Source organism: Poecilia reticulata, linkage group LG11 (assembly GCF_000633615.1).
Source record: "Poecilia reticulata strain Guanapo linkage group LG11, Guppy_female_1.0+MT, whole genome shotgun sequence".
In the NCBI taxonomy this organism is placed as follows: domain Eukaryota; kingdom Metazoa; phylum Chordata; class Actinopteri; order Cyprinodontiformes; family Poeciliidae; genus Poecilia; species Poecilia reticulata.
In genome coordinates, this window is record NC_024341.1 from 17,464,351 (window position 1) to 17,492,061 (window position 27,711).

Consider the following 27,711-nt stretch of genomic DNA (forward strand, 5'->3'; position numbering starts at 1 on the left):
TAATTTTGAATAGTCAAAGGAGAAGAATAAAAATAAATAAAAAAACTACAGAAGTAGTGTTTAAATGCAATAAAAAAAACCTGAAGGGAAAAATTTCATGTTAAAAGATTTATCATTGTAGCTTTTTAGTGTATAAAATGCAGTTAAAATAATCTTTTTTTGCAACATGTCATGTTTCAGATCATCTAGTAAAGAATTCATAAGCCTGTCATACACCTGGTTCTTCAGTCAGAGGCATCTACACAGCATCTGTAATACAGACTGCTGCAGGAGACATATGTATAGAAGTTAAATTTAATTAATTTACCTTTTGAACTAATAAAGTAGCATTTGTATTAAATATTTATTGCTTGAACAAAATGCAGACAATAGAACAGAAACTTTGAACAAATTTTTATTTAACATAAATAAAAAAAAATGAAGGTAAAAAAATATGTAACAGGTTTAGAAATTTTTTTATACAACTATTTACAGGATCCATAATCCGCCTGTAAAGTAACTTGTGAAATTGAATTGAAATTTCTAACATAAAGGAGAAAAAAAAACAAAACAATTACAAACCAGTGACTTCATCCGTTCTCTCAATGAGAGCGAACTTGTGTTCATAATAGTAGCTCACGCTTTTTTCTAGTACTGAAAGATTTAACAATGAGGAATCGGCGTTCATGAAACGTTTTTTTATTAAATACAACCTTGCCCTATAAAACCTTAGAGGTAGTACACCTGAGAGAGACGAGAACAGCGTCCTTCCTGTTCATCCACCTCCAGCTGTTTAAAAGCCCAAACGCGTTTCTGTTAGTTGGTTGATTAGACATTTATTGTTCAAATATACAAAAAGACTTAGAAAGGACTGCATGGCAGGATCAGTGAGCCCTGCAACAAGAAAATGCTCCTTCATCAGCCGTAAAATGCACACACAGGGGGAAAAAAAGATAAACAGAAACGTCAGCGGGGTAAAAGCACTCGGATCATCACAAATAAAAGTAGAAACATTTAACTGGCTGCAGGCAGGACGCACTGATGGAGGACTATTAAAACTAACATTCTGGGGATAAATAACAGCAAGACCTAAAACACTGAAGTCCCTGCTCTCTGGAGAAGAGTTAAAATGTAGCTGCTCTACAATGTACACAAGGTGCTTTGGGTGTGACAGGAAGTGGAGCCGTGTCCCGTCTGAGTAGGTCGTGTCAAAGTAAGGTGCTGAATGAATCCTTCTCGTTCTGCCGACGGCTCCGTCTCCCACGGCTGGTGAGCTCCGTCTGCGGGCTAAAGACACCTTGAAAGAGCGTGAAACAAACGCTACAACTGTCCAGGAAAGGCATGAGAAGACAACCTGCCCATGATTTGTTTATAAATTAAACTCCACAGAAGATGGCTTCTTCGTGACAGAGCGGTGATGTGTGTGACTAGAGTTGCTAGTTTAAGTATCGGCGGCACCGCCTGGCGCCACAGTTGCAGTGCAGCTTGTTGTCGTCGTCCTCGATGGGGAACTTGTAGTCGTAGGTGAGCTCCTCGCCGCGGTAGATCTTCCTCAGGGCGAAGATGACGATGTGCTTGCGGCCGTCCACGTTGATGACGCGGGAGTAGCAGTTTGGCTCGCACGAGTGGTTGATGAAGCGAGCGGCGTTGCCCTGCATCGTGGCGTCCACCACGTCAAAGTCGTCGATGCGGAACATGTAGCAGCCGATGCCCTGGAGTGAAACGACAAGTGAGGAAAGTCTGTAATTTCAAAAAGCAAGACGCATTCTGTGTCTTAGTGAGTTAAAATCTAACTGCGGACCACTTCCGGTTCAGGCTTGTGGGAGCTACGTATTTCAATTCTCTATAGAATCTATTTTTGTTCTACAACTCTTAACTTTTCAGGATGTTGAAAAAGTTGCACAAGCAACAAGAAGGAAACTGGAATCCAAAGTCTTAAGTTGCTTCAAGAGTTTGGGGGAAATTCCCAAGCAGCTGGAGTCGGTGGTTAACGGTGTAACAGGAAATTATGATTTAATAATTCAGATGGATTCTGCACCAGCAAAACGTGGCAGCATCTGCTTTAATTACAGCGAGGAAGGCGAATATAAAGAAAATGAGACACATCAATAAACACAAGCTGAACTGATTGCCTCTTTAGAATAAGAAAAACCCCCATAAAAGACAAGAAATTGTTTCTGCTCTGTCGCGTTTTCGGCCATCAGTCTCTCTACATAGGGAGCTTCCTGTCTTCAATCAGCAGCTTTATTCTCTGGACTTGTTTCCATTTGGCAAACGTCATTTGCATCACAGCAGGAGGTGAGACAATTTTAACACGCAGATATGTTCATGATGCAGATATTTATGAATAATTATGAGAACAAAATGCATAAACTCAACTAACAAAACTGTAATTCTCCCTCGATGTGTGAATTTTGAACCGATAATTTTATTTCTACAACAGAGAATTAGGGCCAGGCTAAGAAAAAAAAAAACTAATTACTACAAGAATAAAGTCTTAATATTAAGAGAATAAAAATCAATATGACGCTTAGGAGTATAAAGTTATATGACAGTAAATCATATTACGAGAAAAAAAGTTGAAATAATACAATAATAAAGAATCCTAACAATATGAGAATAAAGTCATATTACCAAAATAAAGTTGTAATGAGGAAAAAAAAAAAGAAAAATCGTAAAGTTATATTAGCGGAATAAAGTCATAATATTACGAAAATAAAGTTGTAATATTAAGAAAAAAATCCATGAGAAATTTTTTTAGAATAAAGTCACAAAATTACCAGAATAATAATATAATAACATGATAATAAAGTGGTAAAATAAATTCACATCACCGTAATAAAGTCGTAATAACATGGGAATAAAGCAATATCACCAGAATAAAGCTGTAACAATGCAATAATAGCCATACAATAAAAAGGCGCAAAAGTACTTTAATAAAGTTTTAATAGGAGGAAAAAAAAGTTAAATAAACGTAATATATCCAGAACAGTTGCAATTTTAGTAGAATGAAGCAGTAGCGTTATAACTTTAAAAATTAAAACTTCGTCTTGTGAAGTTACACCTAGATCATAATTTATCTTTTAACACGTCAACATCAGATTATTATCAGTAGCACGATTTGAAATGATGGTGCAAACAAATATGATTGTTTCAAAGAAAGAATCAAGTCAGATCTTGATAGCCAACGAAGCTTTGATCTCAATAAAACAACTTTTTTCCAACTTTCTTCTGATAAATCTTTATTCTAAGATTATGACTTTAATCTCTTAGTCTGGTCCCGGCACTCGGGGTCAGACTTTAATTTGTCTCAGAGATTCAATTTAAACCTGATTACTTGAACTGAACGTTTGCCAATTACTGCGGTTGCTATTTATATATAAATACAATTTTCCATTTTACGTCAGGGGACAGAATGAGGAAAATGTCTTGCACACCTTGCCGTCGTAATATTTCTCCCGTTTATCGGTCAGGACAGCTCGGATGACGGTGCCGGCGTACTCGATCACCATCTCTCCAGCATCGATGTTCCTCTTGCAGAAAAGTCCACGGCCGTGAATCGGAGATCTACAGTGCAAAGATGGAAGAAAGATTTGTCGTGTTCTAAAAAAACATCAGGAGTTTATTCAGACGTTTCTCCTGTATTTACCTGTAAACGCCCACTGCTTCTTTGGAGATTTTCTCCAGGTGTCTGAACCGCATCGCCATGGGAAGCTCGCTGCTGGTCGCTCGTCTAGACGAGTTAAAGACGAGTTGAGGTCAAAGCCAATCAATAGCAGATGTTTAATGAATAGCAGAGATTTAACCAACTAACCTGGAGGCTTTAAGTGGGAATTCATCATCGTCTTCATCGAACGGGGCGATAAACTCTGGGAGCGGTCTGTGCTGCGAAGCCAGGAAGTTGAACATATCAAACGTTGCTTTCCTGGTTAGAAAAACAAAAACAAAAAGCAAACAAAAGGTAAGTTGCCATTTAAATAAAATAAAAAAAAGACAAATTAAAGCCCCAATGATGTGCTTTTAAAACTAAAAGCTGCTCAGATGTACAGCAACAAGATCCTTCAGAAATTAAAATAATGACACCAATTAATTGATTTGGGTAGACCCAGCCTGTCAGGTAAAAATATTTAAAGTTTGTTTTTCTGCTAGTTTAGGACTCTGTGAAATGTTAAAACGAATGCTCTTCATGTCAGTAGATTTTAAAAAGAAACCGTTCTGGAACCGTCTCTTCTCTAAAACAAACAAAAACACAGAGGTTTGAAATAAAACAGAAATCAGATTTCATTTTAAGCCACTCAGCTCTACCTTCTTCCTTTTCTGGTTTGGAAAACCAAATTATGTGCAAAAATCAAGCAATAAACAAAGTGATATCCTAAAGTTCGATCTTTGATCTGTTAATTAAACTCAAAGCTGATCTGATTAGAGAGAGGAGGTGAACAGAAATGAGTCCAAAATAATATTCATTGTCTGTTTTTAGTTGATGTATATTGTTGAACGTAGCTGTAATAAATATTGTATGTAATTAAAAACAACTTGTTTAATTTAACTAAGGAAGAAGGAAACTGGTAAAATGTCATGTTTTCAAAAGAAATGACAATTTTCTTTAAAGCTGATGAAATAAAGATTTAAATTTGTAATAACTGAGCAATAATAGCTACTTGTTGGATTAAATGTTTGTTTTATTTTGTCTTAATTATTAAGAGCTTTTAGTGTCACTACTACCAAGTTGATCATTGATTTGCCAAGAAACTAATCCCAATTTAATATATTTTGATTGTACAACATATTGACCAAGAAAATAAATGTATTTTTAAGAATATGATATACCAAGAAAATCAAATATATCCTTCAGATTAACCAAGATATTCATCACCAAATTAGATTAAAGTTAAAGTTGCTACATTTGTGATTTTCTGACGCAGCGCACCGTGTGTAAACTTCGGCGCGGGCGCAGCCGCTCGGGTTGAGAGGAAGCTCTTCCTCGGCGTCGTCGCAGCGGTGGAAGCGGAAGCGGTGCCGCTTGCAGTCGGCAGCGCCCTCTAGCTGCTCCAGCAGGAAGGTGACAGCGTCGTGGACGACGCCCAGGACGCGCTGGCCGCTCATCACGCCCAGAGGAAGCTGCTTCAGGTGGAAGTCCGCTCGAGCGTCCAGGACGCCGTCGACCACGGCGCGCCACGCCACTGAGCGGGGAGAAGCAAAACATTTGCTTAAAATTGTAAAGTAGGATTTTAGCAAACATTTTTTTTTAATTGATTATTATGACAATTATTGGGCAGAAAACTATCGTCACATTCTGTGGATTTTTCACAAAAAAAATTTTTATGCAACATTTGAAATACCTTAAAAGACGCAAATGAACAAATAATTAAATTTGCCTAAATTCCAAAAACATAGCATATGTTTAATATACGGTTGATGATTTGCAGCAAAGGATGAATTTGCAGCTAAACAAATACTTTCAATAATCGATTAATAACTGAATAGCAACAAGTTTCTTTTTTACAACATTTGAACCAGATGAAGCTAAAACTGTTGGAAAGTGTTGGGTAGAAAATATTTACAGATAAAGTTTTTATTATAATAAAACTTTATTATAACAAAGTTACAGTTTTGCATTTTATCTTGAATGCAAAACTGTAACTCTCCAGGTGTGTGAATATTGAACCGACAGAAAATGTTGTTTCTAAAACAGAATATTAGGGTCAAGCTAACAAAAAACAATTAAATTACAAGAATAAAGTCAAAATCTCAAGAAAATAAGGTTGGAAGACTGTAAGTTGAAATAATATGGGAATAGTCATAATACAAGAAAATTCTCATGATACGAGTAATAAAGTCATATTACGAGAGTAAAGCTCTAATATCAGAAACTAGTCACAATAAGACAAAAAAATCATAAAAGTAAAATAACAAGACAACACAGTGTTATGATAAAATTCATTTTTGACTTAATTGTTGCTCTAAGTGTGTTGTTCTTTCAGCAAATGGCCTTTTTTGAGTCTGTATACTCCTGTTCAGGGTTACTTAGTTACTAAATTAGTGGACAATTTCAATAATTGATTAATTATGATTAATCCGATTAATCATTTCAGCCTTAAAGTGAAGCAGAAGAACCCGTCCTACCCTCGATGCTGTTTGCCTTGACGCTGAAGCCGTCGTCGCTGGTGATCTCAAACCGCAGGTGAGGCTGATTCATGCAAGTCTTCTTCCTGCATTTGAGCGCAGGAGCGTCGTCTTCCGAGCTGAAACCTGCAGAATCACAAGCAAAGATGGATTCGATTTCACACACACACACTAAACAAAATCACCAAAAGATCCACAAAGAGCCGAGCGACAGACCTGTATAGGGAGCCCACTCAGAAAGCTCTCCATGTCGAGAGCTGACCCACACGTGGGTTCTGCAGCGTGAGGGACCGCCGGGTCGGGACGACGGAGCCGAACTCTCAGCCTGAGGACGCCTGAGGAACCAGGAAGAGACGAGCGGAGGGTGGAAAACAAGATGAAAAACTAAAAGAAAACCTTGTAATATGTCAAAATGCACCTCTGTGGCTGAAAATAATAACTACAAATGATTTGTAACTTATTGAAATTAACTATCTTAGTCTGGTTACGTATAAAATGCACTTTTCAAGCATTTTCAAGGTACGTTTTCCAGCACCACACTTTAGATATAACAATACAAATGAACAAAGAGGACAGTTTCAAATCACGATTATAAGATGTAATTTATTACTGCCAATAATAGTCTTGTCAGAGTATTATAGTTAAACTAAAATATATTTTAAAAATTATGTTTCTCACACTTTACGCATGACTGGTTTGAGAACAAATCACAACTTTAACAACAAGAAAAAAGAAAGGGTAACACTTTATTTGGAGGGGTGTGATGATATACATGATTTTGTAAATAATGACAATTTAATGCAAAGTTGGCATTTTTACTGGACTTTCAATGCAACTTTTAGAGCAACTTTGCATTAAAGGTGTCATTATTTACCGAATGACACTTCATGACAACTGTCATGAACATTCACAAAGACTCGTTCATGTTCATGACAGGTGTTATGTCAGTCTTATGCACACCCCTTCAAATAATGAGTCACCAAAGGAAGAAAAAAAAAATCACCTAATTTTAATAATGTTGCTTAATTTATAAAATATAAGAGGAACTTTAATTCATTTAGCCATTAAGAATAATAAATATCCATCACATTGAAACAATTCAAACAAATCATGTTAAAGTAAATTAACTTCCTGCTCAAACTAAATGATAAACACATAATATACAAGAAAAAAATGTTCTTGCCCAGTTTTCTTTCATTTAGCAAATAGAAGTAAGTGTAGCAACTCTAACTGACCTAAAATAATAAGAAAAAAAAAACGTTTGATTTAACTTCAGACAGTGAAAAAAAAATGTGGATATGTCCTTTTATTGTCTTTAAATGTCTGTTTTCATTTGTAAATAACATTTTCAAATTTAGGCTTTTAACCAAACATTAGATTGCAGTTTATTACAAAACTGTGCAGTTTGAATTTTAGGCACTTTTAAGCATTTTCCAAACCTTGAAATTCAAGCATTTTCAAGGATTTCAAGCACCCATACAACTCCTGCGTAAAACATACATCAGCAATAAGTCAATCCTCGTTTTCTAATCTGCCGAAACAGATTTTTACTGGAAACTTGTAACAGTGTTACCTGAAAGTAGATGGTGCTGGAGGAGGAGGAGGAACGGTGATCTTCATCGGCTCAGGTGCCTTCACCTTGTCCAGATCGATAACGTCGTTTGTTGTCGGCGCTTTCATTCTGACGCCGCCGGGTCTGTTGAGAAAAATCCAACCACATGTTTTACATTTCCTCTAACTTCAATCCTTTGAGAAAACCTCTGAATCGGCTCTTCTTTCTTTCTTCTGACTTTTTGAATCACAATAAGCAATAAATCAATTAATAGGAACATAAATGAGAGGAAACTCAATCATTTCCATTTGAATTATAAATTGTTTTTCTAATTTTTCCTGTCATAACACATTTTTGCAAAATGTGTTATGACAGGAATGTCTTGGATCAATGTCATAAAAGTCAGATACATACCTGAATCAGTATTACAGTTAGAAGTGGCACAAATTTGATTATTTCAGGTTGAAAAGATCAGGAATTGTAAAGAGAGAAATTGTATAAGATATGCAATTATGTATAATGTGGGACATATTTGAATGAGACAATTGGAGGCAGAACTTAATAAACTGTCTTCTTCCTGCTCCTTTTCAAACTAGATATGGGACTTTAGTTTATGTTTATTTTAATGTATATACTTTGCTTCTTATTTTTACTTGTTCAAAATAAAGAATTTATTTCACTCAGATTGCTGTGAAAAAGTTGGCTACGGGTCACATTTGGCCAAAAACTAAAGAAAGAAAAGCGGATTAGCATCTTCTTGCTGTGTGAACGTAGGCTACGGTAAGTCCATTTATTATTTAATGAAGGTAAAATGTTGCCTCTTAACTTTTAATATATTTTTAAAAATCTCTCACCTCGCTTCCTGAATTTCCTCCATTTCACTAGACGGATCCTTCAGGAAGTCAATCCTTGACTTCTTCTTGGATTGCCTCTCCGAAAGCGCAGACGCTCTCTTCACTCTGATTTGGTGGGGTGACGGATCGCCATGGAAACTACTGGGCGACTCTGAACGCCCCACTGATGACTGATCTGACTCCTGAGTGCATGGGAGCTGCGATGGCTGCCGCTGCCTGGCCTTTTGTCTGCGACTGTTGTTGAGGATGATCGGCGCCGGCCGCGGCGCCTCCATTTCCGTGGCCATCGCTCTGTTGATGATCGCCTGGGTGGTGAGGTCCTCCATCCTGGAGAAACTCGCTGGAGTAAAAGTCGGAACGCTAACGGGAACTAAAGGAGCTGGAGAGACGACGTGTTTCACCGGCAGCACTTTGACAATTACTTTTCTCTCTGGGGTTACGTGGTTGACGGGAGGAGAGACGTTCAGATCCGAAGAGCCGGGGGAAGGTTTTAAAATCACGCGCGGGACCGATGGATTTAAACCGCCTCCGCTGTGGAGCATCTTGGCGATTTGGCTAATTCTGCTGTAAGTCGGCGAATTTCCGGCAAGCGTCTGGAAAGTGTTCGATTTGGGGTCTTTGACAAGGATCTGCCCCTGTCGGTTGACGAGCAGCACCTGGCGGACAGTCGTCTGCGGGCTAGGCGAGTTCACCACCGCCGCCGCCTGCTGCGACGCCTCCGGTTTGGAGGTGTCCAATCGGATCGTGATGGATCGCCCTGGAGCGGCGGAGGGCTGTATGGGTAGCGCGTTCAAGCCGTTGATGATGATTGGCGAGGCGACGGGATGCGGGACCGCACACAAAGTGGTGGAAGACGGAGAAACGGAGGCGATGCTGACGGTCTGCCTGACTTGAGGTGCGATGAGGGTGATGTTGGGGTTCAGCTGGAGACACTGTTTGGGCAGCAGAGGCTTGGACATGGAGGCGCCGGACAGCTTCCTCTTTACAACGATAGTTTTCTTCGGCATCGTTTTGGTTTCGGATTTGGGAGAAAAATCTGGATCTTTTAAATCGTCTTTGAACACGTCGGTTGAATCGTTTGATGAAGTTTCGTCTTTGTCAGGAGCTGCGCCCTTGTTTGAGTTGACGACGTGGCCATCTTTAGCTGAAACAAAATGGCCCAACATCGGATCCAGCAGCAGTTCCTGCTGAGACGTTGGACTGTCAGAGGACAGAGGGACCTCCTCTTCCTGCAGGCACAGATCCTCACATGTGGAACTGGGCTCCAAGAAAACGGGAGGAGACAAACTCTCTGGATACTCCGGTTTGGACGTTTGCTTCGGCAGAGAGAAGATGGACTCCAGCCTCTGCAGTGCAACAGTCAGATGTTTCGTAGGTGTACCCTGAACACTGCGAGGTTTATTTTTGTCCTCCATGTCCTCCGTCTCTGACCCGCTGTCCGCCCCGTCTAACTGGGAGATCGACTGAGCTGCAGCGGGTTGATTGGCAGCGTCAGAGCCGCTCGCCGCGTTGCACACCACCGTGCGTGAAATCTTAGAGTAACGTCCGCCGTCTTCATCCTCAGAACTGTTCCCTTGATCGTCTTCACGCATCTCCACATCCCGCGGCCCGACTTCCGCCTGACCGCCGCCCAGATCCACGTTCTCGGCAAGCAGAGCCTCGTCGAACTCCAGCTTGGTGCCCAGCATGGACGCCACGGCTACGTCCGCGTCGCTGTCGAACACGGTGTACGGCAGCTCCTGAGACATCAGCTGAGCCACTTCCTCCTCCAGGTTGTCGGGGGCGAGCGAGATCCCGTTCGTTGTGGCAACAGCGGCGTCTTCTGCCTCAGATGACGCCAGGAAGTCTTGTGGGACCTCCGCCGTCACCGGAGCAGTGATTTTAAAGTTCTGGGTTCCTCTGGGGGACTGGGAGACGCCGCCTTGGCAAGGAGAAAAACCTCCACAGACGCTGGACCTCGGAGGGGAGTTCCACACGGGGGAGGTTGAGTTTTGCCTCGAAAGCGGAGGAGAGGCCGATCCAACGGTCATCGATCTGGGAGGGGAGCTGAAGAGAGCGCACCGGGAGCCGACAGAGCCCCCGGGACGGACGCTCATTGCCACAGACGGGTTGTTTTCTGTCGGCGAGGAGCTGCGGCGGCTCCTGGAGGACAGCCTGCGAGGCCGCCTGGTGTCGTCCAGGTCCCTCAGGGTGAGGATGTGATGAGACTTGTAAGAAGCAACTCCTGAAATCAAAGGCACAAAAACTAAACAGAAGAAAAATATTCTGGTTCCTACAAAAACAAATCTAAATTACAGATTTTTTACAGTCGTTTAAAAACATTCTGGATATTTTAGTGTAAAATATCGGCTTCAGGATGAACTTTTTTTCACACTCGTAGTAGATCTGGTAGATTCAGTTCAACTTAAGACCAAACTAGAAACATTTTTCCATTGTTCGTTTATTTTTTTCCAGATTGAAGACCATACTACCCATAGGTTGAATAGGAACTCAAACTGTTTTAAAAAGTCAGACTGACCAGGAGATGGGAGCGGTCGTGATGATCCTCCTGCTGGTCTTCTGGTCTGTGTGTAACCCGGACTCCTAGGCCCGGGTGTGTTGTGCGTTTTAGAGTTTGGAGACGAGTTTGTGGACTTTACTGGGCTGGAAGAGCAGCTCAAGCGATCTGGAGACTCCACATCTGCTTGTAAATACAACATATTATCGTTATTAAACCACAATAAACTAAAAAACACATGTTATATTGTCAGATGATGTTATAAAAATAAAATCTTTCAGTGTTATTTTGAGACTGGAGCAACCTGCTCACCTCGGTGGCGACTGGGACTGTGGACTATGGTGTGGTTCTCCTCTCTGTCCATCCTCAGGTCTTGTTCCTCACCAGGGAGAGGTGTGCTCACCTCTGTCACCTTACAGGTGTACTTACAGCGTTTTCGGGGGTCCACTGTGCTCCAGTACAACCGAGAACATCTACAGATTGAAGGCAGAGAAACCTGGTTTAGACAAAATACTGCAAGTGAACTTGCAATAATCTCCACACAAATTCACATAATTTTAAACACTGATCCTCTAAAACAAATATCAACTTTGGGGGGAAAAAACCCACTAGATTTTGTAAAAAATATAGAAACTAAATCAATATGATGAACTACAGGAAATGATGGAAAACCCCATAGGAATTTGTAAAAATAGTATTTTAAATACTGGTACCACAACCAGTACAAAAATGCCTCCAAGCTCCCTAAAATATCTAAGTTTGACTTTATATCAGAAATAAGAACTTACTGATAACCAACAGGATAAAGCATCCTCCCGTTTGACGACAGCTCTGACAACACACCGAGTTTCTGGATCTGTAGAGAGCCTAAAAACAAAGCAGAACATTTAGCACAATAATTTAAATACCATTGCAGGATAATTGTTTTAGTAGTCAATTATTTTGATGATTGATCAGATTTTAAAAAGTCACGTTCTGCAGATTTTTTATTTAATCACTCAAGCTTTCTTTATACAATATTAAATATATTAAAAAATTCAAATAAACAATGAAATTCCTTTTTATATATAAGAAAATAAACTTTTTATTGCCTAGAATGCAACATTTCTAGCTATTAAAAATATTTAAATCAACATGTGAAAAGTTCAGCCCTTTCTGCTCGACTTAATGTCAGTACAGTGTATTTTATTATTATGACAAAATTTAAATTAGGTGATTTAACTTTGCAAATATTTCTATCCTGAACCACTAAAGAGTTTTTTTTTCCCTTTACCTTAAATGCAAAATAATGTCATTTTTATCCAGATTAATTAATACCATTACTGTACTTTCAGCAAGTGTAATTTTTTCAGTCTGTGTACTAAATTACTAAATTAGTTGACAATTATTTCAATAATCGATTAATTAGATTAATTGTTTTCAGCCCCATAGCAGTACTTAAAGAAAATACTTGCATTCTGACATCAATATTTTTAAAGGCAGCAATTATAGAACAAAAACCTCTTACAGTTTTGTCCATTTTGTTTATTAGGGATTCCTGTTGGCAGCAAATAATATTCAGTTTGCAAAGAAGAATAAACCAACACACATTTAATCTCACCTATTGTCATGTTTATACTTTCTGGCTCAAGGCCTGTAAGGAACTTTCTTCTCAGATTGATTCCCTCAAAGTCCACATAGACCCGGCGAGGGACCTGGAACCCGCTCCCCGACACCATCTAGAATCAAACAATCACTCATTTTAATTACAAAAGGAGGGAGAATTAAGATGACTTTCTTCCTGTAAATATTAATGAACTGAAAGGAAAATCGACTCTCATCCCCTCCTCACCTTTGCGCTAACAAGATCCCTGTGTTTGTAGCAGTACACCTTCCTGTCCTGCTGGAACACACACTCGTCTGCACGAGCGCACATGAAGTGGTAATTACTCAAGCAGGTGGCAAGGCAGCAGCCCACTGTGGCTCCACACTGTCCACAAAGATCACAGCGCTGGATGAAGAAATATAAACAAAAAAGAGATATTAGAACTGCAATACAATACAGTACGAGCTGTGTTAGCATCTCTGGCATAGAAACCTGAATGAAAAGTGGTCTGGCTGGAGAAATTTATTTTTCTAAGTTCAGATATAGATCAATATAGCAAGAAATAACATCCAGAATCCATCCAAATAATATTCAACATCACACTTTCCTTTTGCAAAATCCACACAAGACTGTAAGAACCAGACCATTATCACCGTATATCAAGGGTCTGCAACCTCAGTCCAGCTAAAAAAAAACTTTTTTTTATAGCTTTAAAGCTTCAAATGTTACATAACTTTTTGTGAAAAGGCAACTAAAAATGTTTTAATAAATATGTAAAATAACATTTTTGGTCATTTTTAATAAAGCCAGTATTTGCTTTCTGTTTTTAGGTTTTAAAACATTTAAGAAATACAAAAAAAATGGCTAAAAGGAAATAATGAGGAAAAAGTAAAATATTACTGATAATTGTGTCATTCTGTTGTGGAAATTTAATTCAGAATTTATTCCATACATAACTAAAAAAAACCAGCTAAAATCTGCATTTTTATGTCAATATATTTTTTTTGAAATTGTTGGTTCTTAGTCAAATTATTACCGTATTTTCCGCACTATAAGGATTATAAGGCGCACCTTCAATGAATAGCCTATTTTAAAACTTTTTTCATAAATAAGGCGCACCGCATTATAAGGCGCATGGAATAGACGCTACCGTTACGATTACCACCCGTCCCGAACCTATACGTGACGTGATTTGTTCCGTTCTCTACAAATATGGATGTGTAATAATAAAGAATTGGTCCCCGAGTACTTTATATAGCAGGCTGCCCCAGTCGTTGTTTCACTCACGGTGTTGGGATATTGTGCCCAACTGCTTTCTGGGTAACACAGGCCAACCGACACGCTGCCGCCGCAGTCCCCCCCCCAGCTTTAAATGTATAGGGGCTGGTCCCTTGGCAACCCTAGTCGAAGCACCCCGGATAAATATCTAAAGCCACTTTGTTGACATAAACAATGTCAACAAAACAGTCCGACTCCGGTCGGCGAGGAGAGCCTTTGGCAACTGGGCCGGGGCGTGGCCGGACGATGGTCACCCTTCTCCTTTCGCGCACAGCATGTTCGTGGAGAACGTGGTGCTAAATGACCTGCAGACGACCTGATTATCAGGTTGGTAGGTAGATAGGACAGTCAAACTTTATTAACAAACCAGTTTTTTGACAACTATCCCAGCATGCACCGCACGCTTCTTCTTCTACGGAGAAAATGAAGTCGGCGGCTGCTTACCGTAGTTGCTAGACCTGTTATGGCTCAATATTGGTCCATATATAAGGCGCACCGGGTTATAAGGCGCACTGTCAGCTTTTGAGGAAATTGAAGGTTTTTAGGTGCGTCTTATAGTGCGGAAAATACGGTAAGTAAGATTGCAGATCCTTGGCATATGTTAACAGTTTGTCCTAATTACCAAGTGGCGCCCCCTTGAGACAGCACTGTGCACTTGAAGAAGAGCGCTGTTCTGCTCGTAGACCTCTGCAGACCACAGGCAGCAGTTGATATGGGCCCATTCATTCTGCCCCAAGTACAGCAGGCGCCCTGCGTCCTGTCAGGACAAAAACACAAGTAAAAGCTAAGGACATTTTCAGCATCTAAGGCAGGAAAAAGATTTCTGTAGAAACTCACGCTGGGAGTAGCGTCTCCATATTGCTGGCACAGAGCACACTGCCTCAAATCCTTCATCTTAGTCGTATCTGGAATAAAAAATTAACACATAAACCAGAGAAAACAAACAGCTAAACGCCTCATTTTAGAGGGGGAACATGATTCTCTACCTTGTGGACACTCGGGGGCACCGATCGTAGAACGAGCGTCCCATGTAGCGACTGATGGCGGCGTGGCGGCGGTCTGAGCCTCCCTGGTGCGGTACGCTCGCTCCATCCACTGAGCGTAGCTGTGCTCCTTTGAAGGAGGAAGCACGGCCTCGGGAAGCATGCCACTGAACAGCAAAAACAATGCAGAGAGCTATGAAACAGCTGCTTTAAAAATAAAATAAAAAAAACGTTAGCTAATATTTGCTGAGTGTGCTCACCTTGGCAACTCTTCAGAAAAGTGGTGGCACGAAGAAAACCAGCTGAAAACCTGTTTCATAACCTGCCATAAAAACAATTTAAGTTTAAATATGAGATGATTTTAAACAAACAGCCTCATGTTTCTGCCATGCAAGCCAAGGATACACAATGAAAACAATCATACGGCTTAAAGATGAATTTTTTCATCCAAGATCTGATCTTTGTCAATTTTTTTTTTTAAATAAAAAGAAAAAACAATTACAAATGACAGAAGATATATAAATAAAAAAGTGCTTTCTGTGTGAATGATGGAGTATTGGGGCCAAGCTAAAAAAATTTTTCCTTAATTACGAGAAAATAGTCATAACATTAGAAGAATAAAGATGCAATTTTACCAGAAAAATATGAGAAAAAGTAGTTTTAATGAAAAAAGTTTCTATAGTTACCAGGATTTGACATGACCAGTTTATTCATTTTGGATAATTACTTTAGAGGTCCTGCTACTACTAATAATTTGATGCTGATGTGTTAAAACTGTAAAACTGACACCAAATTATAACAAGATGCTCAACATTCCTCATTTAAATTTTGTGTCAAATAAAATTACTAAAATTATTGTTGGATTATTTTGACATCATTCTTGAAATTTTTAAATATATAAAACATATTCTAGCTTGGCCAATAATAATCTGTAGTTGATGTGAATTGAAAATCTAAATAAAAAGAAGCTGTATAACTCACTTGTGAAACAAGATGGCCGCCTAAGTGTGTGTGTGTGTGTGTGTGTGTGTGTGTNCAAAAATGAATTCTTCAAAAAGACTAAAATTGATTAATTTGATTGATTAATTGATAGAAATGATTTATTGGTCAGGTCTAAAACAAATTGGTAAAAAGTAAAAAGGATAAAACTAAAATAAGGTAAAAATATTCAGAGAGAGAAGGGAAGAGGAGGGAGCTCACCTGAACGTAGCGCTCTTTGGACCGATTCGTTGGCCTCTGATCCTCAGGAAGAACTTCCTCTTCCTTCTGCCATTTTTTCATCACAGCAGCAACATCACAATGAAACGCTTTCTGAGAGAGAAATGACAAAACAGGAATCAACAAGAATACAAAGCAGAAGACATGAAGATGGAGATGAGAGTTCGACAAAGTTCCTTCATGTCAAAATTCTGTGGTTTTCCAGAAGTAAATTTTTTTAGTCAAATTTAAGAATTTTCTACTCAGTAAAACTTCAGAATGAATTTACTACAGAAACGTCTGCAGATGTCGGCATGTAACAACCAGCAAAAAAAATAATAAACAGAAAGAAGGGAAAGTAGAAAAAGGAAGGAGAGGTGGATGACGAGATAACAGGGAAGATGGAGGGATGATACCGGTAAATGCTCTGATGGGCGAGGAAGAAATAGGTAAGCAGACTGACTGACGGACGGGTAGACAAGGTGACAAGGATGGATGGATGGATGGACAAGCAAAGGACAGAGGGATGGACAAGCAGACAAACGGAAGAATAGACGAGCAAATGGACAGGTGAACAAGCAGAGGAACGGTTGGACAAGAAGGATGGACGAGAATGCAGACAAAAGGATGCAGACGGATGGACAGACAAATTGATGGACAAGCAGACGTACAAATGGACAAGCAGATGGATGGACATGGAGAAGTATGGATGAGAATGCTGATAAAAGGATGCAGACTCATGGACAAGGAAATGGATGGACAAGGAGACAGATGGATGGACAAACGGACGAATGAATCCGAATCTACTCACTATCGTCGTGTATCCGTCCTCTCTGAATTTGTCCTCCACGGCTCTCAGATCACAGACTTGTCTCTCCGTCCTGACGGAGACGTGTCTCTCCTTTGACTCCTGACACTGAAATTCGACAAACGATCTCAGGACATTTTCCAGAAAACAGACAGACAAAAACAAAATGGCTGCATGGAGCCGTTGTCTCTCACCTGGTTGCACAGCAGGAGGTGCTGAGTGCTGCAGGAGGAGAGCAGCTCACTGAGAACCTCCTGCAGACTGGACAGCAGCTTGCTCTGCAGAGCCTCCTTCACGCTGCCTCTGTCAGCGTGGCGCCCCCTGCAGGCTGTGCAGGTGACGTCCACTTTGTCTGGCTGACTGGACATGAGCCCAAAAAGCTCCTCTGTAAACACAAATACGACCAACGTCACTTTTATCCCTAAATTATAAAAGTAATAAATAGAAATTTGAAAGCATCTAGGTTTTTAGGCATTAGTTACAAAACCCACAAATGGTACAAATGTGGATTTTTGTCGAGTAAAAAAAGTAAAACTGTAAGAGGAAATGACAGAAGTTGTAAATTCTCACCTGATATTCCTTCACACCCATAATGGACCCAGTGGCTGCACTCTGAACATCGAATCATCTCAGAGGTTTGGTTTCCCTCATAGCACTTCTGACAGACGGGGCAAAAATTACCTGACATAAACACACACAAAAAATTTTAATAATTATTTTTAATTAATCGTAATAAAAATAAACAAACAAAAGAATCAGCACCAAACTCTTAAAATACTTTGGATAATATATGAAACTGAGAGACTTAAAATCTAAGAAAAGGATGAAAAGAGTTGGAGGGCAACAAATGTTTCATTATTTAAAAAACAAAGAGATTGAATTAAATCTGCTTTGTGGCAAAGACTGTGTTCTTTTGCGGCTTTAAAACTTAAAAAATGACTTGGTAAAAGTGGACACTATATTAGGAAACTGAGACCTGATTTAATTTAAATATTGGCTTTTAAATGAGTCTTTGTTTTACCATCTGTCCTGCTATTGTTCTGAGAATTGGCAGAAGAAGTCATGTTTGTGTTTTTTGTCCCTAGTAATTGTTATATTAAAGCTCAATGAGGATTTCTGTACTTTTATTTTAGTATCGTAAGACAAAGAGAAATGAAAATACATATATTTATATGTATACACTTCATGTATATGTAACTGCAAAGACATCAGCTTGATGTTGTTCCTTTACTGCCATCAATGCGTGCACCTTATTTAAAAGTAAATAGAAAATAAAATATAGGTGTGACTAAGCCTTGATGAGCGGTCCGTGTGTTTCGGAGCGCCCACCTTTCTCACTGAGGCTGGTGCAGTCGGGGCAAAGGTCATGCTCGTGGTTCCAGGCCATATCCCAGGTTTTCCCTGGAGTCACGCCGCAGCTCTTACACCGAATGCACGTCATGCACACCTGCAGCGGAAAAAAACAATATTTACTCATCAGCTTCAGCTTTTCCTCTTTAATACAGTTTGAGGAAGGTGAAGCATTTACCCAGGGGGTTTTGGAGGTCACCGGCTTCGGGTACGTCGGTCCCAAGCAGGATGGGTGGTAGCAGGTTTGGCAGATCCTGCACTGCAAGACGGGCTGAACAAAAACACATCAACTGTAGAGTAATATTCCACTTTTGTTCTTTTTTATGATGCATGAATGATTTACGTCTCTCTTAAAATGCAGAAAAGCTCATTTCAGGTTTGTACACTTTTCCCACAGTAAAATGTAAGAACTTTCAAGCATTTTCAAAGCAAGTTTCCAAACTTTTCCACACTTTAGAGATAAAAACAAATCAAATGAACTAAAAATAGACCATTATATGATATCGTTCATAAGTGTTAATAATAGTTTTGTGATAGTATTCAAAATAAACAAAAAGAACAACATTTTATGTTTTGAAATGTCTCATTTCTGACTAAATGATCAGAGAACAAAACACTAATTTAACCAAAAAAAAACCTCAACTTTAATAATTCTGTGCTGCATATAAAATATAAGGAAACCTTTATTTCAAATGCACAGATCAACAAATCCTTCATCTTCCTGCTCGAATAAAATGCTGAAACATAATATACAAAGAAAAATACAAATAAAAACATCTGTAATTCTGGCATTTAGTAAATATAAATAATTTTGGTGTTTCTCAGTGACCTAAAAAGCAGAAAATTTAGTCTGATCTAACTTCAGTATCAACTTTTTCTTTATTTTTATTAGATGTATGAAAATATCTGGTAACATTTTCCAAATGTAGGCATTTAATCAAACATTAGATTTCACCAAACTGTGCATGGATATCAAAAACCTTCAAGGACGTTATACAGAAGTAAAGCAGTTTCCAAACCTTGTGAACATCTGACTGAAATCCAAGCATTTTCAAGGATTTCAAGCACCTGTACGATCCATGTCATTCCAATTCTTAAAGTGACGGCGCCTACCTTCAACCTCTTGCTTCTGCGTCCGCACACGTGGCAGAACTTGCAGCGCCTGCAGCACCAGTTCTCCTTGGCCTCCTCCTTGGGGCGCTCCTCAGGCGTCAGGCAGAAATCATGGAAAGGCTCACAGCAGATCTGGCAGAAGATCATCTGCCAGATGGAAGACATTAAGGTTAAACCAAATTCTTATAAAGATTCTTCTTTGATTTTTAACGCTTTAGCGCATGTGTGTCAAACTCAAGGCCCGGGGGCCAAATCTGGCACGCCGTATCTTTTTGTGTGGCCCTCAAAACTCCAGATGCTAAATTACATCAATCAGTCCCTCTAGCTTTCTGTGATTGTGGAAATTTGCAAAAAAGCAACAGATTCCAGATTTTTCCCACTAACGCATAAATAAGTTTGCTGCAAATTTTTCACAAAAATTGTTGAAGAATTTAGGTGTAGCAGATCACTAACGTTTTATATTTTACGACACCACTGCCTCAGGCTAATATTAAGTTATTAGATCGATTAACAGTCACAATAACGTCATACATAAACGTAAATATTGCAATATTTCTTGAAATATTTCTAAATTAGCTTCACAAAATTAGTGATTTAAATTACAAAAACAAAAAAAAACTCGATCTGGAGTGACTAGTTGATGAGAAAAAAATGAAAGAAGTACTTATATTAATAATGCAGAGACAGCTATTAATAGCTTGTTAATGGGTTTTATCAATACATTCTGGAACGACTGTCGCTTTAAGAACATTCATGATCTTGAATTGTCCCAAAACAAAAATGAGTTTGACACCCATTTAATAAACTTTAGTAAATAAAGTTTATTAGCGGCTGAAGTACCTCATGTTTCCCTTTGCTGGCGCAAAGCAGGCAGACCGGCTGAGGAGTGGTTGGGACGGAGGTGAGAACACTGAGGCCGCCCATGAGCCACACATTCTGGACAGCACAGTCCTCCTGGATGGACGCAGGGCCGAAGGCACAAGCATCACAAAGATGAGTCAAATTTTTAAAATGTTGCTTGTTTTTTAATATGAGCCATCTGTTCACTGACGTGCTGCAGTAACAAAAGTTAGCATTGCGCTCCATGTGTGTTAATGTCACAGCATCTGGAGAAAGAAGAAACATTGCCTTGCAAAAAGTGTTTTCACTTCCTGAACCGTTTCACATCGCAGCCATCAACCTCAATGAGATGAAACTGCACAAAGCAAGTCAGGCTGGGCGATAAATCGATTTCATTATTTAATCAAAATGTTGATTTTTGAAGATTTCATTTTGGTGCCCAACTGAGTATACTGGACTACCTGGTGTGAAAACACAAAAATTCTCCATAAATTTATCTGAACAATCTGCTATGATCACTAATGGTTTTTGTTAACTTCTGAGGCTTTCACAAAGCAGCTAGATGTATAAAAAGCTGGGCTTTATTAGTAAGACCTCTGAATGTAATTCACTGACATTTTTAAAAGGGTAACAGAGTAAAGGGGAACACCATTTTTAAGATTTTTACCTTTACAAGGCAGTTTTTCTTCTTTCATTTACCTCCTGCTCATGTAATAGCTGCAAATCATCTAACTGTAATTTAATCATTAGAATTAGGAAAAGCACTTGACCTAATTTAGCCAAAATAAAAAGGATTTAAAAATGTGAATGCACGTTGTCTGGAGAGCAACGACTCACCTTAAAGTCTACACGGATCTTGTGCTTGTGCTGCAACACGCCCTTTTGGGGAAAGCCGTTAGTTAACCCTGTCTGCGTGTTCACTGATGCACATTCAGGAGGATTCTGGGAACGAAGCACATATTGTGGATCAGTTGTTGGACAGCTTTGCAGCTCGGTCGCTTTTACAGAAGACGCCGCCTTGTCCTCTTCGTGCTGCACCCGATGCGCGTCTTCCTGCTCCTGTTGCTTCTGTAACTTTCTGCCTGGACTAGAAGTCCAGGTAGGATTTGGGAAAGTTTTATCTGCTTTAGCCGAGAAAACGTCCATTAGAGCGCCTGGATGCTTCGCTTCCGACTCAAATCCCTGAGAACACGCCTGAGGCAAAACCTCTGCCACAGCTGTTTGGTGTTGTCGAGTTGGAGGAGGTGCAGGCAAACATAACGGTGGAGATTTCTGTGGAGAGTCTGCAATGGGAGGTGATGGCAACACAGACGCAGGGTGCATTTCAGTTTGCAGCGACCCTGGAGGAGAGTTTGCGCCGTTACGCGGTGGTAGTGAAACCGGAGGCTGCGTTAAAGGCTCCACAAACCGAGGCATCTGCCACGGCAAAGACTGGGAGCCAGTCTTCAGGATGTACGCAGGCAGACGGTACAAGTGTATCTGCAGCTGCTTCTGCAGCGTCGGCACTGGGATCCCGGCACGTCCGGATTCAGGGAAAGTTTCTCTGCGCTGCGTCTCTTCTGCGTTCTCCTGTGCCTGTGGAGGAGGGGACTGCCTAAGCCAACCAGCAAGACGGGTTCCATAGTTACACTATTAATAGTAGCATGCAGCGGCGACGACCAGCGGCAGCGACAGAAGAAAGGGGAACAGGGTGGAGCATAAAGTGTTAGCAAAGAGGAATAAAAGGCAAAGAATAGTTAAGAAAAGGCAGTCAGCAACAATACACATATATCTGGAAAAAAGCTGCTATTTTTAAGGAGATCCTGATCATACTCGACTCCTAATACATGCAGTTGGTGTTTTATTTTACGCCACATCGCCAGCACACTAGGCTGCATTTCTTCAAATCATATCCTGCTTTCCAGTGTAATAATATTATAACGTCACTGCTCTCAACAAACTCAATAAGTGTTTACACACATGCTGGCTTTTGCACAATCACCTGCTCTGTTTTTACTAATTTCTAATAGCATTTCTGCTGTTACTGCACATCTGGTTTTCTGCACTCTTGCATTGTAAATAGTATGTCTTTTGTAACATTGAACACATGCAAATTATGTGCATTTTTGAAAACATGACTTCTGAAACTGCACAGTCTTGTACAGCATATTATTATTATTGTTATTGTTGTTACTGTTAATCATGTTGTTTTTAACATTTTAAGAACATTTTGTGTGAACATTTACAACTGTTGCTGCATTTCCTCTTTGCAGGACAATAAAGGATGTTTCTATTATATTCTAATGCTTTAAAGACTAATAATAAAGCCCTTGAGCATTATTTTACTGTCCTAACATATCTGTTTTTTTTTTCTTTACAATCACAGTAACAGATTTTTCAGTTTAGAATTATATTAATAAAACAGAGACTGCATTGGCTGCTGTGTTGTGCGTTGTATTTAGAAGAGAGCAGCTGAAACACTAGTCTGTAAAAAATTATGACATGAAGTTCAAAGTGAGACACAAGATGAAATTGTTTGAGTCAAACTGTCAACAAGTTGTATCAAAAGAAAGTAAACATGCTAATGCAAAAACAGGATTCAGTAAACGGCTTCAGTTCATAGTTTGTCAATCCTGTCATAATTAGCAATTAATCAATTTGAATTAATCATGTGATGAATTAAAATAAGTTTGATAATTTTCACTCTGATGATTAATATTTTTTGAAGGGCGATTTTGTTTACAGAGACATCATAATCCGTTTAATTAGATAAAGGAGATAAATCTTTTGATTGAAATGTATGGGAAGTTTTTACTTTAGTTTTTTTTTGTGGCTAGGAACATAAAAGCAGTGAAGGAGAATCAAGCAATATAGATTTTAAGAAAAAAATAAATAAAGTGTCATAATCAGGAAGAACCAAATAAAGATAACAGCAAACATGCCAAACATCCCATAACTGTTTGATTAGTTTTGGGGATTCTTAAAACAGGGGGTAAGTGAAAGCAAAAAAGTTTCAGCCAAAAATAGCAGCGTGTTTAAAGAGGGAGTATTAAGCAAAATCGACTTTTTTTAGTTTTATATCATGTTATGATGTTATTCCCTCATCAAAAACAAACCTGAAGGGGAAAAAACGTGAGTTTCTTGTGTTTTCTCTCACAAAGCTCCTTGGAGTTGAAGTTCCCAACCGAGTTCCCGCCCCACAGATAAACCCTCCACCACACCTTTCCCACCCGGCTCCTCCAGACTAGCGGCAGCAGCAATTAGCGAAAACCCAGTGGAACTTTGAATCTCGGCTCATGATGCGAACAGTTGTAAACGACACCAACGGATGGCAGAAGAATTGTTGTGATGAAATGCTGAAGGGGGGGTTCTTAAAGAGACAGAGGCCCATTTCAACAAAAACAGCTATGATGCAAAGTCAAATTTCTTTTAAGTTGTTTTTGATTAATATACATCATTTTCATATCACCTCAAGGTAACAAAGTAACTTTGTGCAATAAAAAAACCCAAAATACCCTCCCTTTAAGTAACTAAGCAAACTTTAATTCAACTTCCAAGTTTCCTCCAATGTATCATAAGCCTGGCGGGCCACTAGGCTTTACTTGTGCCCCCACCAGGCTAAACACTGCTTGTTTATTAGTCTTTTTAAAATAACTGCATTTTTAAGACTTTATGGTTGGTGTCCAGGTTTTAATTTTCCAATCTTTTAATAACGCGTAACTATCGAGTGATATTTTCAAATTTCTTGTGAATTTTAAATATTTTTTTAACTAATAAAACACAATGGGCCATTGGATGAATGACCTAGCGCCCAACCACTGGGCTCTGGAAGTTTTCTGGGGGGAAACCCTGCAATTGTTGGTTAGGTATAGATACTATCAGGCCACCTTTTAAATATAAATGACATTCTCCAGTATTTACCAACTTAAAAAAACACTAAAAGAAGAAACAGTTACTTTAAAACAAAGAAACCTTATGAATTTGTTTTAAGGTCGATTAAAAATAAATAAAACTGCTAAAAGTGCCTTTTTCCAATAAAAGAGAGACAAATTCAAGAATTCAAAGAGGTAAGATTAACAGACAAAAATCATGTTAGTAAATACATCTTTTTATCAAGTTATATGGATTTGAACTGATAAAGTCTCAATAAAAACTTATTTGGAAATCAATAGTTTACATGCAAAATACTTACTTTAAATAGAAAATGAGTAACACTTAATTTTAAGATACAGTTAATTCAAAATAGATTGTGAATATAAAAAAAGAAGAAAAACTGAGTAACAAAGTCCTGGGCAATGTATTATTTGGAAATCATTGCTCTTATCTTAATAGTAAACAGTATTTGCTATTTGGGTGAAAATCTAATTTCACCGTGCAAGAAGAGCCTAAGATGTTAAAAAAGGAAAGCATTTTCCAACAAATACAATTTGGCCCAGTCTTAATTAGGGAGGACGTAGACGTCAAGAAGGACGGTGGTGTTGTCTTTACCTTGTACGATCTCTGTCTTCTGGGGAATCCCCGACGATTCCTGGAGTCAGTCAACTGGTCGTCCTGCTGCAAAACACCATCTAGAGCACAAATAAAGAAAAATACAGCAGAGATGCATGATTAGGAGAAAACTAAAATCAGAATAAAGTTCTATATGAGGGTGGAAGGGACGAGGTTCCCTTATTTTGAGCTCATTCTTGGTTTCTCAAATAGAAAAAATATGTTTTAAAGACTGGCGGAAATTGTTTTCTCATTTCCAATGAATGTTATACAAAAGAAATTTAATTTTCTGAAGTTTAACTAAGAAAACAAAACAGAAATCAGAAATAAAAGTGTAATTGAAGTGTGTTTGAAAATAAAATCATCAATGGGAGTTGATGGCACAAAAGATGCAGAAGAGATGAAGATTATTCTTTTGGTTTAACAAAAAAATACATTTGATACAGATAAAAATCAGCATAAACTACACAATCTGGTCAATTTTAATCCCATTTTTTAATTGCCTTTGAGCAGAACACCACCAACAATAGAACCAGCCGCATTCAGCTTCTATGCACTACAAACGTCCAGAAAACTGCAAAGACGCCAAACCACTGAGTTCCTTCAAACCAAGGCTACAAACCCACCTGCTTAAGTTACTTCTGATTAATAATAACTGGAACATTGATCAATATATTTGATTATTATTTGCTTCATGATTTTGAAGACGGCATTGGACAAAATATAATGTTTTGCAATTGTTTAATATATAATTTTTTTTATTATGTAAAGCTATTTCGGGACATGATGTCACTCAAAATGCTACAACGACTCCCTTTAAATCTGATCTTAAATGTTGACATGTGGTGAAAGCTTTTACAAACTGTGACCATTTACAGTCAGCAGTTTTAGTTTTCAAGAGGTTTACGTTGTTTGTTACCTTGGAGTGACGAAGCAGCTGCGTTCAGATTGCCCGCCTTGTCCTTCTCCATTTCTTCCTCCTCTTCCTCGGATTCGGACTTCAGCAACCTGCTGTAGGACCGCGGCTTGATTTTACGCAGCGACTGCTTCCTGATTCCGAGTGCCGTTGATTCTTCGCCGCCGTTCCCATCACTGCCGGACGCTGAGCCTGAATACAACCTCGACCGGACTGAGAAAAGGAGCATCACGATTCATTTAAATTCAATAATTTAAAAGATTAAATTATTAGAACTCCGCTCCAATCTTATTAAGAAACTTACGTTTTAGTGGTTTTAGCGTGCGGTGAATCTTTGCTTTCACGATTCGGTCGCACTTCCTGTATCTGTGTAAGAAACGGGGAAAACAAAATTAAAAGGCTGAAAGTAAAATTCCTCTGTAGACATCTGTAAATGTGTTGAACTGTAAGAGCAAACTTGCCTTTTTTAACAGGATTGTTTAAAATGTGTTACTGGAAAGGAATAAAGAGTATTTTCATGTTTTATGTAAAACATTTTAAACAAAATTTTAGCTACAAATTAACCATTACAGACCTACGTATAGCAGAAATCACCTCGAACCAAGTTGGAAAGAAAATAACTGACTTGAGCAAAACTAAACTGTAAAAACATCAACACACAAAATGTATTGTTGCAATAGGAGTCTGAGTTGTGAGCCACAAAAGCATCTTTCCTCTTTTTGAAGACTCTCTGGTAAATTATTCCATGCAAAGGCAGCTTCTGTTGATAAAGTCCTTTATGCAATCCTTGCAGATTTCAAACCACTTTTCCTTTTTTTTTTACATTTTGTTCTGTTGCAAACACAAACTTCAGTTCATTTCTTTGAGATTTACCCGTATTTTCCGCACTATACGGCGCACCGGATTATAAGGCATACCTTCAATGAATGGCCCATTTTAAAACTTTTTTCATATACAAGGCGCATAGAATAGACGCTACAGCTTGGGTTGTTTGTTCCGTACTCTATTATTTCACATCCACATTAGTAAAGAAGTGCTTTATATAGTAGGCTGCCCCAGTCATTGTTTCACTCACAGTGTTGGTGTTGCGATATTGTGCCCAACTGCTTTCTGGGTAACACAGACCAATCGACACGCTGCCGCCACAGTCTCCGTCTCTCTTCCCCCGCCCCCTCCCTCCCTGGCTTTAAATGTATTATCAAACTTTATTAACAAACCAACGTTCTGACAACTATCCCAGCATGCACCGCGCACTTCTTCTTCTACGGGGGAAAATGAAGTCGGCGGCTGCTTACCATAGTTGCTAGACCTGTTGTGGCTCAATATTGGTCCATATATAAGGCACACCGGGTTATAAGGCTCACTGTTGGCTTTTGAGGAAATTGAAGGTTTTTAGGTGCGCCTTATAGTGCGGAAAATACGGTTATGTAATAAAGCAACACAAAGAATGGTGGTGGAAGCTCGTTTTTAAAGTTTTAGCAAATAAAAGTCTGAAAAGTGTGCCATACATTTGTGTTCAAGGTACTTTAAGTAAATAAAGACACTGAAAGGTGTCCAAGGTGCAGCCTGCTGAAGGATTTTGGGCAGAACCTCTACCTTCGTCTTTAAAGGTTTTTTTGTTTTTTATAGATAAAGAAACAAGAATCTATTTTAATATCCATCATAATTTGTATAAAAAAAGCCACAATTATTTATCTGGTTTTACTGAAAAATCTTGTAGCCCAAATAGGAAAACAATTAAGCCTAAAAATTTTTAAACTGTGGACACGAGTATTACTTTTTATTTATATTTTGTATCCATTATGATTTACTGATTCATTTCTAAATATGTCTGACTACTTTGTTGATTTTAATAAAATTGTCATTTCTTTAGTTCATTATTGAGAAAATAAATAAAAAAAGAAACAAAAAGTTTTAAAAATGTCGGCAATAATTGGTGATTAAGAAAGTTTGTTTATGTTTGTTTCTGCAGCAACGCAAAGATGGTTTTCACTAGAGGTGTGCCGATCGATCGGCCACCAATCATAATCGACCGATTTCCGTGAAAAAGTGTATGATCGGTGATTGCCGATCACGGTCTCTTGCTGCCGATCACACAAACCGATCACCTGCTTCTCATTTCGCAGCCTGCCTGTGCAGCTGGTCTCCTCTTTCCTTCACACTGCGCAA

General features: G+C 38.9%; 1 protein-coding gene across 3 annotated transcripts in view; it reads right to left on the reverse strand.

Annotated features, from left to right (window-relative positions):
- Positions 1–404: 404 nt before the first annotated feature.
- The window catches only part of kmt2ba (lysine (K)-specific methyltransferase 2Ba), a 40,850-nt gene continuing 13,543 nt past the window's right edge, over positions 405–27,711 (reverse strand). For 2 of the 3 annotated variants that reach the window (XM_008422200.2, XM_017307393.1), the window contains 30 exons: positions 25,847–25,908; positions 25,546–25,755; positions 24,627–24,706; positions 20,997–21,734; positions 20,160–20,273; positions 19,320–19,466; positions 18,385–18,477; positions 18,186–18,303; positions 17,427–17,537; positions 17,051–17,241; positions 16,860–16,964; positions 16,052–16,162; positions 15,112–15,173; positions 14,855–15,018; positions 14,706–14,773; positions 14,491–14,625; positions 12,837–12,995; positions 12,606–12,723; positions 11,794–11,872; positions 11,318–11,478; positions 11,027–11,188; positions 8,509–10,732; positions 7,676–7,798; positions 6,319–6,437; positions 6,103–6,228; positions 4,907–5,159; positions 3,794–3,904; positions 3,629–3,712; positions 3,417–3,546; positions 405–1,691 (listed from right to left, as the gene is read on the reverse strand). In XM_008422200.2, coding sequence (XP_008420422.1) covers positions 1,416–1,691; positions 3,417–3,546; positions 3,629–3,712; positions 3,794–3,904; positions 4,907–5,159; positions 6,103–6,228; positions 6,319–6,437; positions 7,676–7,798; positions 8,509–10,732; positions 11,027–11,188; positions 11,318–11,478; positions 11,794–11,872; positions 12,606–12,723; positions 12,837–12,995; positions 14,491–14,625; positions 14,706–14,773; positions 14,855–15,018; positions 15,112–15,173; positions 16,052–16,162; positions 16,860–16,964; positions 17,051–17,241; positions 17,427–17,537; positions 18,186–18,303; positions 18,385–18,477; positions 19,320–19,466; positions 20,160–20,273; positions 20,997–21,734; positions 24,627–24,706; positions 25,546–25,755; positions 25,847–25,908 — 6,634 coding nt within the window. In that variant the 3' untranslated portion in view covers positions 405–1,415. The remainder of the gene's footprint in view (positions 1,692–3,416; positions 3,547–3,628; positions 3,713–3,793; positions 3,905–4,906; positions 5,160–6,102; positions 6,229–6,318; positions 6,438–7,675; positions 7,799–8,508; positions 10,733–11,026; positions 11,189–11,317; positions 11,479–11,793; positions 11,873–12,605; positions 12,724–12,836; positions 12,996–14,490; positions 14,626–14,705; positions 14,774–14,854; positions 15,019–15,111; positions 15,174–16,051; positions 16,163–16,859; positions 16,965–17,050; positions 17,242–17,426; positions 17,538–18,185; positions 18,304–18,384; positions 18,478–19,319; positions 19,467–20,159; positions 20,274–20,996; positions 21,735–24,626; positions 24,707–25,545; positions 25,756–25,846; positions 25,909–27,711) is intronic. The other variant, XM_008422201.2, reaches the window with a different exon arrangement.